Raw genomic sequence first — 16,469 nt, 5'->3', positions numbered from 1 at the left:
GCCCCTCTGACCTCTGAAATGCAAGGACACAAACCTGATTTTCAAGGCTTGCTGTGGTATTCTTCTGAACTATACCACAGGCCCATCCTGTCTCTTTAATCACAACTCCCTAAGACACCAATATTCTTATGTCATACTATGTATTCTAAAGCTGAAAGAAAAATTTTTTAGCAATGCCAGAGCTTAGTTCTGAAGATACTGAAAATAACTGAATATTCCCTTATTTTCTTTACTTGCTCTTACCTGGAAAGGAGGGAGAGAAGTGCAACCTGTTATTGCAGTGACTGAAAGACACAAAGGGAGAAACTGAGAGGAAGGAGAAGCTGGCATGGAAGTTTTTACAGGAGCACAGTCCAGATCACACACCATTGAAATTATCATTGACCTGATATGCTATCATCATAGCATATATTTTAAAATACTTGAATTAAAAAGGGAATGAGGGGAAAACAGCAAATGAAATCCATCTGTATGAGAACAGGAATATACCATGAATCAGCTCACAAAGAGTTTCTCTATATATGTTGCCCTTGGACATTTATATAGAGAAGGGCCACATCTACTTATCAAGGAAAAGTCATGGCACTGAATATGCACGGCGTTTGCACGCCTTTTTTGCGGTGTCTTTTCATGCAAGTGTGTTTGTGATATACATACTTTACAGGAACATTTACAGTACTATACATCTGAAGAGCTATTCTACTCCAGAGTCCAGATTGTTTTATTACCAGCTAAATGTTCTTTAAGCTACCTGTGAATGAGGGCATTGTGACATTTAGTAACTGGTTTGATTCAACACAGATGTGAACCGTATTCCATATGGAGAAGATCCAAAGGGAGAGATCTTAGGCTTGTTTCTGATTTGCAAGTAGGAGTTTGAATGCAATTACCTGACACTGAGCTACCAAGATAGATGTGTGAGGAAGTGATTTGTTTCCATCTATGTTACTGCAAATGTAAAATCAGCTGCAGCTTGAGATAGTGTGCTGTCTTCAGAGGTCAGGAAAAAAAGCCAATATATGTGAAAACAAAAGTCCTGTGGAAATGGGCAGTATCCACTCAGAAATGAGAGGGGACCAGGCATTCGTGTACATTGCTTGCCAAGAGGCTTCCTAGGTGTGTCCCATTCCACATAAGCATTAGAAAATGTCATTCCAGTCTATCTCTGAATATTACAAGAAGTGCTTTTACCTGGGAAGGCATTTGAAAAAAATGCTTACATGGGGAATAGAGCTAAATTGATAATGCCAGAATGCAATGTCTGTTGATAATTCTCCAGTGTTTCTTGAGTTTAAAATTTACTGATGCAAAACTGAAATTGCATGTCACAGAATTCATATTATTATGGAAATGTTTGTTTGTTATTAACAACTTAAGGAGGAAAAGCAAACATTTGGGGCCAGTTCTGATATGTGTTCTAAACTGCTGGATTCTATGAGGCTGCTCACAGAAACTGTAACTAGCAGGCCTCATTCTCTGCTCATGAAGGGAGAGGGTTTATCCTTGTCTTCATTGCCCATGGTGCTTTTTTGTTTTCCTTCCATTTGAACTGATTGTGCATCAATGAAAATGTGGTCTCTCCAGACTAACATGTAAAGTGGAACAGGGTCTGAGCTATAGTAGTCCCCATGAAACATTTCTAGTCCTTAAGACAAAGACTGATGCTGAAATTAAATATTTCTGAACCTGAATCTTCAAGAACTTTCTTTGCCACACAGATAATTGATTTCCGCCCCCCCCCCAGCCTTTCATCCTTGTTCAGCTGGGAAGAAATTCCAAGTCTTTACTAGCTTTAGTTGTTTGGTTGTTTCAAGCATCCTTATCTGTAACTATTCTGCTCTAACAGTACTGAGCTGCCAAGAGACACTGAGCTTAGCAGGTCTCAAGGTATACCTGGGAGGGGGCAGGTTACATTCAATGAATGCGATGCTGTAGGAGCAGAAAGAGAGAGTTGTGTTTGATCTCAATTTAGACAGACTATGCTCAAATGATAGTCCTGTTTCATCAGGATACAATGACAGGGGCCAGAATAAGCGAAAAACCTGAGCTGACAAAATCTGTTCCCAGGCCTGTTGAACTTCAGGCTATAGGAAATACCAGTCTCAAGCACTTTCACAAGTATTTAAATATGGAGGTAAATTATCAGGAAGTTTAGTTTCTGTCTCTGCACTACAGTCCTTCCTTTTGAAAATCTGCTTAGAGGGAGATAGACTGCAGCAGCCTGTAGGGCTGCACTTGAACTGGGACCTGGGGTAGCTCAGCTAAAATGGCAAAAATATGTTCTATAAAACCACGGTGGAAAATCAACCATATAGGGTCTAGTCACAACGTACCATGGGAAGCTATGGAGCATGAGTCATTCCCCATCCTCTCACTCTTTCATTTGTGTACTCTTCTCCCTGCTCACATACCCACCCTGTGTGTGCATGGAGACACACGCTTTGCATAGCTGGTGCAAAGTTCAGAGTAAATTCATTCCAGTTGCGTGCATCTCTGTTTTATAATTCTGTTTGGAAACCAGGAAGCTATGGTATCATGTGCAGGTAGCACAGCAATAAACATGTTCTCATCACAATTTACACATAAAGTGTGAGTCCCTCGAGGTAACTCATCCCCCTCTTGACAGCTTTAATAAAAGATGATGGATTGTTTCTAAATGACAGTTTAGGAAGATCAAAAATTCCCCCCTGTGTTGTTTTGAGCTCTGATGTACAAGAGCTGTTTTGTGTTCTGTGAAAGTTGTTTTTGCCTGTAGGCGCTGGGGCTGTATTACTCCCCTTCACAGTGGTGAGAAATGTTTAGTTACCACAGGAACATATTCATCCTGCTGCATGCTCTTGACTTTTCAAAAAACTCTGTAGAAAAGCAAAGCCTTTTCTGTGTGGGTGGGAGGTGGGGAAATGCCAATAGCTGAATGCATGGGTATCTTTGGGATGCTGCTCTAGGCAGTCTCTCCATATGGGTTGTGGGGAGGAGGAGGGATTGGATACTGGAATGCCGAGAGGAGGCATCACTGAGCCCACCTGCACTGGCTCAGCTTCCCCAGCCAGCATATGCAGGGGGCTTGGGGATATCCAGGCCTCCAGGTACCTGGCAGTCACCTGCACCCTCTTTTTTCCCCCTCTATCCTTTTCTTTTTAAAGACTACCTGTGGCAGCAAATTAGTTCTGGAGGGCAGAGTCCTCCCTCTTGTTTCTTTCTGGCTTTGAGATTTATTTCTTACTGTGTGTGCTTTGTATCTGCACTTGGCAGAGTGGAGTTTGTTCAGCTGTCCATTCCCTAGCTAATCTGGTGCCTTAAAATAAAAACAAGCAAGTGGATCTTTGGAGGAAGGTTGCCTCATGAAGACGTGCAGAGAGTCACCATGGTTAAAACAGCACTGCTCAAAGTCATTCACATGGTAAGAAACCAGATAAGAAAAAAACGCTGAGTGCCTGATTAGGGCTTGGTCTGATGGTACATCGAGGTGACAAAATGAAGCCCAGGCAAGAACCCACTGTGGCTGTGCAGCAGCAAAATCATACCTCTCTCACTGTGGAAGTATGGGGTCTAAGTGCTCTTTGGAGCCCATCACCTTCCATTGGGATTGAATATGGCATAGTCCAGCTTTTGTCTCCTGAACGTGAACAGCCAGCCATTGGAGCAAGAACTATTGCAAAACACTGGAAGAACACTTTTGGTATAGATTCTCATCAAACTGCACAAACTCAAGAGGAAGTTCTCCACCCATGTGAAATGGAAAATTTTGAAATAGAAAACAGCATAGACTGGAGTTAAATCAAGGCTAGAACTTGCCAGCGGTGCAGTATCCAGGAGATGGGAAGCTTGCAGCTCTCCTACTACTTCCCTGGTAGGAGGCAAAGGAGAACTGTCCCTGTAGATCTTTTCTGAACCTTTACTTCTCCACCCATAAAATTTTTGCAGTAATGCTTCCTCCAGCTAAGGAGGCCTGGCTGGACATCAGCTGCTTCGTTTGGGATAGAACCATGTAAAACTCTCCTGTCCATCCTTTCTTTTCCTAATATCCCAGGATGAAGCAATGATTTTGCTCCCTGCTATTCCAGAAATCTCAGCAATCTTGTTCTTATGTTTGCGATATCAATACCAGGGAACAAATCTTCAGAGTCTTCTGAAAATTCTCAGGTACCTGGTCCATAAGGACAGATTCCAGGACATACCTATGCATGAAAGAGTGTGTGTAGTTCTATATGTAATCTGAGGGGTTTTCCTACAGGAGGAGATGATAAATATCCATTATTTCTTGGAAAAAGAAGTAACTGAATTTTAAATTTAGGTTGAATCCTTGTTTTCTAACTTTGTTCCCAGCTCCGTAAGTGTTTGTTTTAGTGTATGTAATGTAATGACAAAAACTTCGTCTTTTGTCATTCAAAATGTCTTTCAGTAAGCAGACCTCAGTAATAGCCATAAATCTTTACAGCCTGTATTTGTCAAGATTTGTGATACACTTTTTTCTAATGAGCAGGTACTTTACTTCCTGTTGGAAGTTATTTATGCTAATATATCCTGCTACTTTAATTGCTGGTGTGTTTTATGACTGTGGTATTCTTTCCCTTAGGCACAACAGGGATTTACCAGGGAGCCAATGGTCTGACAAATTCTGCAGGATTCAGTGCTGTGCATCAGGTATGGTTCAGCATTTATTATTGGCAACCTTGTCACTTACTTTAAATACTTGGAAGACTGGTAGATCAGAGTGTTACGTATGATGTATGCATATATTTAAGGAAGGTACTACCATGTGTTTTTGGTCTAATCCTGTGCCTGTTTGCTGGACTTGTAGGTATGTTGATTAATTTTAACATCTGTGTATCAATACAGAGGCTTACACAGAGCACAGTCCTTGCAGGAGGAGGATGCCCCTGCAGTCTCTGCTGTGTTGCTGTAGCAGTGACAAAAATTTCATCATTCCTCCGCCATCTTACAACTTTCAGACATGTTTTCCATCCTTTACAGAGAGCTCCACTTCTAGGATCTTGTCATCTGCTGTCTTGGCACTTTGTAATAAATATGAACAATTTGAAAGAGGCATTGGCAGACCCTGATGAATATTGAGCCATCTGAGCTGTCTGTGCGCTTCCTTCTTTGAGAATACACCTGTCTATGGGCTTCATGCTTCAGATACCTTGATAAATGTGTGTGTATAAATAAACAGCATGCATATATACACAAGACAGATGTTTTTCAGTAGCAAATGGCTCTTCTTGATTGGACTAAACAAATGGGTACACGATCACAGAAATGTGTTTTGGTTGGCCCATAATTTCAATTCCTTGTTTGGAAGGTGATTGTTGACTCGTATTTTTAATGACAACAGTGGACAATTTCTTTATTATTTCAGTTTTAGATAAAAGCAGTAAATGCTGATAGGAGTGCATTTGATTGAAGTATGGAGGTTACTTAAAAAGGGGAAAAAATATTTTTGTTGTTTTCATTTTTCTGTGGTATTTTTTAAGAGAAAACAATGAAATTATCTTACTTCTTTTTCAGTTTAATTTTTATTATGACAACTTGAGTCTTTGTTCTTGAGAACTCCCTTGTGACTGAAAGTTAATGAAATAGCTGTGTCAGAGACACAAATGTAAGCAGTTAAGGAGGAGAGTGCTTTTAGTCTTTCCAAAGACTATTTATTATTTAATTTTATTTAATACCAGACACTAATTAGCATTTCTGAGGAAATAAAAATCTTTTGCTGAAAGACAATCCCTGAACATGAATACAGTTCTCTATCTTACAAAGCAAATAGGTGGACAAGAGCAGGAGTTGCAATTAAAATGAAAAGAAACAAATTAAACCCTTTATGTTTCAGTTGTCCAGAGAGAAGTTTTCTAATCTATTCCAGTGTCCTGTTTCTCATGAAAAAAATGAACATGTGGAGATAATGGCATGAGATAATGGAGCCTTAAAATCAAGACAGAGGGTTTCATGATACCTCAGCTCCCCAAGGTCACTTGCATCTTCTATTTTTAGTTCATTTTTCTGTAGGGAAGATCACTCAGGCATTTAGTTCTTGCTGAGATAGTTGGACAATCTCAACTGTGAACATTTCTGCAAAACAGTTGTTATTTTTTTGTTGTTCATTTTTGTACCCTGTTCTGACAGCTGATCAGAAAATGTTGCTGATCATGGCACAATGCAGCCTGTTTTGCTCCTTCCCTCACCCAAATATTCATTCTGTTCTTCTAATTTCTCAAGTATTTTGTTGTTTACGGAGACTATATGTTCCATCACGGCCCTTTTCAAAAAACTGCCCTACTTCACTCCTATATAAAATTGTTGAATTCTGTAATACAAAATGTGTCAGCGCTGATAACTAAAATCCTATAGAAAAAGCAGAATTCACCTGATTTCTGACCTCTTGTTGATTAGTTGATCCTAATAAAATAGGAGTATATTTGGGAGAAGCAGAAATACAATTTTGTAAGTGAATGAAACATGGTTCTTCAGTGAAATATTCCTGAGCCGTGACTTGCTTCATGTGTAGATAACAGTGCCTTTGTGGTGCCTTACTCATTTCTAAGACAAAAGCAGATACATAGAAGTTAGATGTTTCTTTTTTCCTCAAAGGAATATTCATCGTATCCAAGCTTTCCTCAAAGCCAGTACTCACAGTATTACAGCTCCTCCTACAACTCTCCATATGTGTCTGCAAACAGCGTCAGCCCCTCAGCCATCCCAACCTCCACTTACTCTCTGCAGGAGTCTTCTCACAATATCACCAGTCAGAGCACAGAATCGCTGTCTGGTAGGTGCATCTTTTCTGTTTTTGGTTTGGCAGTCTTAGCCACCTGTAGATGTGAACACTATAACCTTGTTCTTGGAATTTTTTTAAATACATATATTTACACAGGTAAATCGGATTTCCTAGCGCTTAACGGCTTACATGGTGCAACGCAGGGGTTTGGGAAGAGATTAGAACATTCAAGCTCTCTAAAACCATCCTATGTTGTTTTCATGAGTATGCAAGGTTTGATCTCCTCTAAAGGTAATACAGAAAGATAAAACAGTTACATGCGAAACCCACATCAGTACTGAGGGCCAATATGGGTAGCAGTGAGTTCAAAACAACCAACCATGCTCTGAAAAAGCTCCAGAGTTTCATGACTGACTGATGACTTTTTAGCCCGCATCTCTGTAAAGGTTTCTATTCACTTCTTACAACATGTAATATATGCATTCATAAATAAGTACATCAAGAGAAAGTCCCTCTCTAAAAATATCATCAAAAACTGTTTGTCTAAGTCAAACGTTCAAGATTAATTGCATGCAAAAAGGCTTCGAAATTTGTGGCCTCTCTATGAATGCTTAATTTTTGAAGTCTCAAAGCTTAAATGTGTTATGGAATTACTGACGGATTATGATGCTCGAATGTACTGTTCAAGTACAATCTTCAGATATCACTTCCCTACTAAAGTTTTCGTTGGCATGCAATAACATTTATGTAAAACGCCACATAATTTGTGGATGATCACAGTATACGCCCGTTGTAGGTTTGCTGACTTATGAAACAAATCTGAACATCTGTGGTTGCTCTGAAAGAAAAATAAACTAATATTGGTTTTTAAAAATAAGTGATCACAGATTGCTCTAAAAGCAGTTGGAGGATTTTCTGTTCCTTAGATCTTATCTCAGCCGCTTTGAGAAGGGGTGATGTCAAAAAGGCTTGTTAGGCACAATTCAAGCATCTCTGAAGAAGAATATGGTTATTCTAGGAAGCTGGAGAGGCCACAACTTAGCAAGGTGAAAAGAAAAATATGTTTGAAAAGGATTTGTAATGTAAGGTAAGTGAAATCTGGACAGGTTTATGAAACTCAAGCCAATCAAAACAGATACTTTATACAGGAAATTCACCTTTGACTGTCTCTTCTCATTTATTTTTAAAATACTACCCTCTGTGAAGTGGAATATGGCTAAACAGGCTAGTTCTGTATTTCTAAATAAAAGTGGGTCTTGAAAGTATATTTTTAATCACGAACATTCATCAAAATAAAAAAAAAAAATTCAGAAGTTGAATTAGTCTTGGTTTCCTTTTCCATTGCTTTTCTAATTTCTCTCTTGAAAAGCAGGGGGGAGTAAAATTCAAAAAGCTGTGGGTTTTTTAAATGAAAAATGTGATAAGAGGTTTGAAGTGACACATACATTTTTTTAAATGTTATATATAGAGTCTTGGTGATTTTTGAAATTGTAACAAATCTTAGGAGTTAAAAAGTTAGTTCTCTAACTAGTTAGAGAACTGTTATTGACATGAAGAGAGTAAGATTTTCTGATGGTGTTTTCTGTTGAAAGGTTTCATGCTTTAATTGTAATGATACAGTGCAAAATTTAAGTTTACAGTGGAATTTCTTTTTTCATAATAGGGGAATATTCAACAACACCAGCAAAAGATACAGAAACAGACAGACATCACAGAGGGTCAGATGGCAAGATACGAGCCCGGTCAAAAAGAAGCAACGATCCTTCCCCTACTGCTGACAGTGAGATTGAGGTAATAACTTTAATTTATATTCCCTTAGGATTTATACAGCAAAGATAAACAGTTGCATCTATTAGCAAATCCCACTATCAGACTTGTGATGTAAGAGCCAGAATGAGATCAGTAATGTAACTGGAGCCTACAGACATGGGTAGTCAAAATAACTGCTCAATTTCTATATTATCAGCATCTCAAACTATTCTTCATGTGCAGATTTTTTTTTCCTTTGGGCTTTTTTGTAAGTCTACTGCTTTGTTCCCCTGACTTGACATGCAACAGAGGATTTCTGTGGCTGTTAAGACAGCGGACTCTCAGGATGACCAGCACGCAAATAGTTACAAAATTCCTGATGTTTCATTTTGCCTGCTTTCACAAAGCGTCTACAGTCAGTGCTCCAAATGGGTCTGAGATCTTAAAAAGCTCTAGTCCAACAGGACATGTTTCCTCACTGAACAAATTTTTGCAATTGCTTAATATGTAACTGTATTTCTTTTTTCCACCCCATCTGTCATCACAGCGTGTGTTTGTGTGGGATTTGGATGAGACGATAATTATTTTTCACTCCTTACTCACGGGAACCTTTGCATCCAGATATGGGAAGGTAAAATTTAATTTTTTTAACATTACTACTTGTCCAGCCAAATTGCATCGGGAACTGTGGGGGCAGCTAATGAGACAGCTTTTCAAACAGATGCTGCTGATTTTATTCAGACACATTTGTATAAATATGTCCTGTGGTATTTCCTTCTAACATGTGAAAATTTAATTTACCTCCCTTTCATGTTTCAAGTAGCCCTTTGTTTTTCAAAAGCTAGTATTGTTCAGCTGCTGCTAGATAGGACATTGGAATGTTCTTTCAATGTCTGTCTTCTGCAAGAAAGAGCCTATCAAGCAGCCAGACAGCATTAACTCTAGCCTGAATGAGGTAACACATGTTTTGTTAGACCAGTGCTGTGGTTTTTTAAGGGGTTTTAGGAACCATACCTTTTAACTATCCATACGTTAGATGCCCCCTTTGAAATGCAGGCAATTCCATTTTTTTAGGTAACTCTCTGTGGCTGAACAGACTGAACTTGGCTGCTATGGAGAAAATACTGGCTCTTGGATTTAGTACCATGTGCTTCAATTTCTTCCTAAGGCAGCTTTTTATCATAAACACTTAAGTCACTTTGAATTACAGAATGTCGAACACTTTTAAATGGGTAGGAAAAAAGACAATATCATTACCTAATTAAAGGTGGATGACCTAGTTGGCAGCTGTTTCCACACATGGCTTTGAACAGTCAGCTTCATCAGGAGACTGGAAAATAACGCTGCTTCTCTCTAGAAAGCAGAAATATGATTTGACATAATTTCATGGCTTTACCAGCTGTAGTTGTTTTACGATTGTTATAACAAGCTGAATGTGTAATTAGTAGGATAGATTTATTGTTCGCTGTTAGATGTGCACAGTTGTAAAGGATATAAAATGGTGTTTGTGGTGTGGAAGTCTACTGCAGCGCTTGGAATGCTGCTAACACTTCTAACAGCACCCTCTGAAAACCAAGCACATGTTTCCAAGCAGGGATTTATTCAGACCCATGTTGTACAAGGTAATTGAAGCAGTTACTTTTCCCAGGGAAGATAATGAACGAGGCAGTCTGAGATATACATGTGTAAGCTCAAACCTACTGCCTGCAAAAAACAGAAGGAATTAGGCAGGATCAGGAAACGTAAACTTACTCTGCTTAGATCTGCTATGTGGTCATGCTTAGCATTGGGTAGGGGCTGCAGCATGTATATGGAGAAGTCCCTTAATGGGCAGACTTTGTCCTAGAATACAACCTCTGAAGCAGATGCCTTCATCTGCTGTCTCCTGCACAAGTTTAGAGGGTGTGTTGTTTGGATCTGCTGCATGGGTACAGATGGGGATGGACTGAGGGGTGCGATGGACCCGTGGAGGTGAAAAGCCCTGCCACCTGTGAGCTCCTGCTGATGGGCTGCCTTAAAAGGCAGAAGCTGCCATCTCTACAGCAGCTCGTGTGGGAGTGAAGTGGGGTCGGGGAGTGGAGCCAGAAAGGGTTTATGAAAAGCACTCACTGGTGGCCAAGCTGTTCCCATTGGCTGTGAGAGCCGAGTGAGGCCAAGACCAGGCACTCATGAGCAGCAGCCTACAGAAGGGACTAGGGAGAGAGGAAAACAGGAAAATGGAAACTCAGGGTATTGTCTGCTTTGGAAGGTCTTTAAAGGTACAAAATGACAAACTTCTGTTGGCTGTCTCCTTTATACAAATGTAAAGAATGATTCAAACAGGAATTTTTTTTTTTTTTTTTTTTTAATGAATGAATCACCTTTTCTATTAAGTTACAACAGGTTCTTTGGGAAACTTCTCTAGAAGGATTTTTTTGTAATTCTTCACTTGTTTCATCAGTATTAAATTCCTCAGGGCCTTCCTATACGGGAAATGGTTGTGTTATAAAAGTATTACAGGCTAACGGCTTGATCCAAAGAAAACCAGAGGCTTTGGTGGGCTTTGAAATAGACCTTAAACCAAGAGAAGAATACAGCACACTCAGACAGGCTGTCCTGGGAGCTGTTAAATAGGAACACAATTCAAAAATGTTTAAGTGAGCTGAACTATCAAGTACGAGTGAAGCAGTGCACCAGAGGTTAATAGAATTTCAGAATCTCTTACTTGAATAATGGAGGAAGTGTTAATCTCCAAGTAAATTAATTATAAAGACCTAAAATTCTTATTTTTGTCCATAACTGATCATAAAAGATCCATGTGCCTGTAATTAGATGTGCACATGCTTTGAATTAAATCTCACACATGGAGGTCTTAGTTCTGTATGTCTTCCTCCAGAAAAAGTGTCAGTTTATATATCTTCACCATTCCCCTGACCTACATTAATGTCCCAGTATCATTCTGTCTGTTGCATTCGTAGAGCTGCTATGCAGCCACTCAAAGAATTACTCTATAAAGCTGATCAAGCTGAAGAATAACACCTCTTTCTGGGGTGATTTTTCTGGGAAGAGGGGAGGAGGAACATCATCCATAGCTTCAGAGATTTGGGTCTAAACACCTGTGTTCCTTAGCTACAAAATCTCAAATGGTTCTGCATGTTTTCCCTTCCTGGGTGATGGGAGCATCAGGGAGCTGTCCAAAAAACTCTGATTTTGGATGGGGGGAAAAAAAAAAGAAAAGAAAAGAAAAAAAATAGAGAGGAGGAAGAATTCACAAAAAGGATTATCAATTGTAGTCATAATCATGAATGCTTCCATGTTTTCTGTCCTGATTTCATGTGAAAATTCTCTTTCTTTGGTTTCTGAGGGAAACCTCTATAGTCCTTGCCATAGATAGGGGCTCCTCAGAGCATGGACAGTTCATCCTAGGTGTTTAGAAAATAATTTTCTCACAGCATTAATAGAAGTTAAAACACAAAATTCACTCAAGGTTGAAGCATGAATTAATGGACCAGCCTAGGTTGCTCCTTTTTTGTCCCCTCTGCCCACACTCTTAGCTCTATCCCATGGATTACACACTCATCAGACATTTGGTCTTAATGTCTTTACCATGCGGTCACTGCAGTATAACCTTTATAGTGGCAGTCAGAGTGGCCTGCAAATTCACATTTCCTTTTGCTTTCTTGCCCACAGCTGAGTGGATACGTACCTGCACAAACATACTGAGTCACAGTCTAAGTGATCAGGTCAGCAAAGCTGTCAAACCCAAGGAAATCTCTCCACCCTTTCGTTTCTCAGCAGGAGGCCCTCTGACAAAGAAAAGGCAAAAATAAAAAAGTTCCATAGCTAGTTAACCCTGGATATTATGTTCAGGAGCGTTTAGAAACCTGTTCTGCAGGCTTCTGATCGCTGTATAGGTGCAGAATATTTACCATGTGCCTAGAGACCACAGATGTAGACCATCATTATAGCTTAATGTACTGTCCACCCAGCCCTTTTAATCCCTTCAGGCATGTATAATAGAGCTCCCATTCAACAGGAAGATGGCTGCAGTCTTTACTATGTCTGCAAAGATCTGCCCGCCAAACTACTGACTAAACATACAGCGAAAAATGTGTCAAAAGTCTGTAACAGTACTGCTGGGGGTTCACATGAGTTGGGTAAAAGTCAAGGGGCTTTGGCCGTTTGTTTGAAGCAGCTACGTGCAATACGTAAAGACTCTTTTGGTGGTATTAACTCAGACACAATAAAAAAAAGATTGCATGCAGTCCCGTGCCAAAAAAATCATGACTCTATTCCCCTTTCCGTGAGTATTTCCAAGCTTGTTCCTTATCTGTGTTGTCAAAGCATTAAGAAAAATTTCTGCATCTCTTTCTGTCCCAAAAATTTAAGTATTATTTGCAGATTCATTCTCACACTTTTCAAAGGACTAGTATCAAGAAAAAAGGGGGCACTGTGTTGTTTTCCCTAGCTGAGGGGTATGTGTGATGGCAATACCTTTTCTGTGTATTTTGTATTGTTCCCAGAATGTATTCTTGTCCTGTGTTGATACACTCCTTGAGATTTTAGTGTCAAAATGAACTGTGAGTAGAGTAGAATCTGGAGTTAAAATTCATTTTTACGTGAAATTTACTCTGAAATCCTGGAACCAAATGGAAAAGATTTAATTTTGGCACTGACTTAAAAAACTGAATACCTAGGACAGTCTAAATTCTTGAATTGTGTTGGATCTTTATCAGTACTTTAACAATGTCCGCTGATAGCTGAACGTTAACAATTTATAAAATTCCCTGTAAGATCCGTAGCAATTTCTGAGGTTGTCGTGCATCCTGAATTGGCTTGAATTAAGAAAAATGTACTGCAAAAAATAACAAAGCAATTTGTGCCTCAGTTTTAAATCAGAGTCATGCAAAGTTCTAGATTTCAGTTAACCTTTAACTGAAAGGTGTTTAGATTGCTTGTATTACACTGTATCCCTGTGAGCTTGGACTATGTGGTCACTTTGCTTGGAGTGGTCACTTTGCTTGGAATGGCCACTCTGGCTGCTTTCAGTGGGGACTTGCAGTTTGCCTCATAGTTGCTTGATTGATGTAGAAGCTATTTTTCTATGATAGCCGTATTTTTAATTGCTTTTGCATTTCGGACATGGCAACATTAGATTTTTCCAAGTTGTAAGCAGGTAAGTGTCAGTGAGATAAAGATAGGTCATGCACTCAAGTTTCCAGCCTGTGAAAACATGGGCTCTGCCTTTCTGATGAAAGACTTGCAGTGTGGTACAGGTATATGAAGGACTAGGAGAGGGTCCTGCAAAGATAGCAGGTCCTCAAGACCTTTTGGACAGAGTAGCTAAAGCTGATGCTTGGCCCAGTTGAGGACAGGAGCTAAACATGATTTTCTAGCATTTCAAGCAAGTGTCATAGCTGCTGTATAGTGGCTGTCTGTGAACTGGACTGTCTTGTTCTCACCAGAAATGATACTGTGGATCTAAGAAACCTTATTCTTCAAAAGTTTCACTGGCAGTTATATATTCTTACAGAAAGTTTTCCTTTAAGTGAATTATAATTTCCAATTTAAAAAAGTCATTGGAAAGTTCCTGCTTGACTCTACTTGAGATCCTTGTAAAATCCTAGGGTTGCTTTTGTTTTTTGCTTTTTCTTCTCTGCTTTCATTGAATGCTTCAAGTAGCTTGTGCTTTTCCCTGCTTTGTTCTCTCACAAGACCCTAAAACCAGGACCTGATTGAAACGCCACAGGGATTTAATCAAATACGATGGTGATTCATGCTCCTAATGGCCGAATCTGTCCTTTACTACTTTACAAACTGAGAAGGAATAAAACCCCATTTTATTGCTCAGCTGTTAAAAACTATTTGTAGAAGTTGCTAAGGTTCAAATCAAAAGCGCCCTCCCTTGAGAACTATTAGTTAATTCTAAGTGCCATGGTGTCGCTTTTTTTCTTCTTCTCTTGCTTGAGATGTGGCCTTATATCACTACTGCTGTTCAAACATCTGAGAGTTTTCCATTCCTTTGACAAACATGAGCCGAAGTGCTTAAGGACATCTGTTTATTTTATTTCTTTAATGAGAAAACCTTCCAATTTCTTACTGGCTCAGCTGTGTTTATTTACATTTTGTTAGTCATATGTGTGGGGCACCTTGGGACATTAAAAACCTGCAGAGGCCTATGCTGAGGGCTGCTAGCAGGCATCCTGGTCAGAAAGGCAGAATAAGTCCTTCCTAAGGAAAACACAGTCCTTGGAACTCCATAAAATAGATTTTCAAAACAAATAGAGCCTAATTCACTCAGTAGATCATGGATTAAGTCAAGATGAATACAATTTGGAAAGGATTTTCTGAGGAAGTTGGAGATTTTTTTTTTACCCACTGGAGACTAAACCTTGTATTTAATGCCTTTTTAAGTTAAATTAAAAAAGCATTCAATCACTGCAGGTAATAAAAAAGTCTGTTACTTTAGACATGCTGCTATATCAATTATTAGTTCACTATTGGAGAGAAGGGAGTAAATAATTCCAGCCATTTGATTATTTCAAATGTGTATTTCAGGAGCAAACATCTGTGTTTATCATCTGTACTGGTTGATGAGAAGCTGCAGCAGAAACAGCAATACCAGATCCACAGCAGCTTAGATGGTGGGCACGGGAGATGCTCTGAGCTCATGTAGATGTAACCTTTTGTACTAGAGCTTAGGTGAGCAGAGGGTTTTCTAAGCAAAGTGAAGATCTGGCATTTGGAAGTATTAAAGGATTATTTTTGACATAAAATATATATCAGAAACAACGCTGGATTGTCAAACAAGCATGAGCAAAGGGAACCTGCTTTCCAGTGTCATTGAATCGTGACCTGATTTTTTGAAGGGAAAAATAGTTTTAAAAAAACATAGGGACATAACTTTTGTTAGGAAGTTGCATGTGCAAAATATGCAGTTGTGCTGAGGATTACACGCTGTGGTGTATTTCCACCAAGTTTTCCAGGAGTTTTGTATTTTTGACAGAGCTATCAAGGGATTACATATAGAAATGCAGTGATTTTCCTGTGAGGAAGGGAAGGGAATGAGGACCTATTTGGTTTAAGTTCCACTCCCTCATTTGACCAATACATTACCCATATTACATATCCCAATACATTTGACATTTATGCCCTGTATAGTAAAAAGAATTATTTGTAGATTTTTGGTCATGAACCTTTTGTATTAATAAAAATAATTTCCATTTGTTCTCAAGCATTATGGCCCAGCTTTTAACCTGTATTTAAGTACAGTATTCCCACAGGACTGGAATATATTTCAGAACTCATGGGTTCAGACCCTGGATAAATTAGTGTAGTCAGTACTGCTTGCCCCTAAGCATAGTTCATTTAGTGAGAGCGAAGAATCTTTTCAACCTCCGTGTAGTCTTGAGTGTGAGGATTTAGTGACTGACATGCCCATTTGCTTATTGGAATAATTTCCAAGGTGTAGTCCCCAACCATTTCTGAACAGATACGTGCCAGTATTATTCAGTAAATAATAAGCAATACTTTGGAAGCACCTCTCAAGTCACAGCAAGGGTGAATATAAAAAGGTACCTGGAGAAGAGGGATTAAATTATATTTCCTTTCTGTCTAGCATGGACTTTTCACAAGGTCACACTGTAATGACTTCACATTTATTTTTTAAACTTATTTTAAAATATTATTTTTATATTATGTTATATTTTCATATTATCACATTTAATTTTTTATTTTTTAAACTTTATTCATTTAAATTCAGTAGATTGTCTAATAAACCTGGATATATCAATGTTTAGGTAAAACAATATGTCTTCATTTTTGGAGGAAAAAAGTTTAGAGCCTGAAAATGAGAAAACTGGATGATGCTATTTGAAAAAGGACAATCCTTTTCTAGAAAGTCTGAAGTGAAGTCACTGAAGTCACTTCTGAAAGTGGGTTTCAGCTCCTGAGCTACTTAGGTTACTTAAAACAACTTTTCTCACAAATATCCACTCTCTCACTTGAAATGCTCTGAGAAGCTAGGTCT

At 38.9% G+C, this 16,469-nt stretch overlaps 1 protein-coding gene across 2 annotated transcripts in view; it reads left to right on the top strand.

Annotated features, from left to right (window-relative positions):
• The window catches only part of EYA2 (EYA transcriptional coactivator and phosphatase 2), a gene marked incomplete at its 3' end in the record, with an annotated part of 103,558 nt that overhangs the window by 64,739 nt on the left and 22,350 nt on the right, over positions 1-16,469 (top strand). For both annotated transcript variants that reach the window (XM_082007294.1, XM_082007293.1), the window contains 4 exons: positions 4,577-4,644; positions 6,586-6,763; positions 8,376-8,503; positions 9,009-9,092. In XM_082007294.1, coding sequence (XP_081863420.1) covers positions 4,577-4,644; positions 6,586-6,763; positions 8,376-8,503; positions 9,009-9,092 — 458 coding nt within the window. The remainder of the gene's footprint in view (positions 1-4,576; positions 4,645-6,585; positions 6,764-8,375; positions 8,504-9,008; positions 9,093-16,469) is intronic.

Source organism: Phaethon aethereus, assembly GCF_964289735.1.
Source record: "Phaethon aethereus genome assembly, chromosome: 16".
NCBI lineage: Eukaryota > Metazoa > Chordata > Aves > Phaethontiformes > Phaethontidae > Phaethon > Phaethon aethereus.
This window is presented reverse-complemented; position numbering and strand designations above follow the sequence as displayed.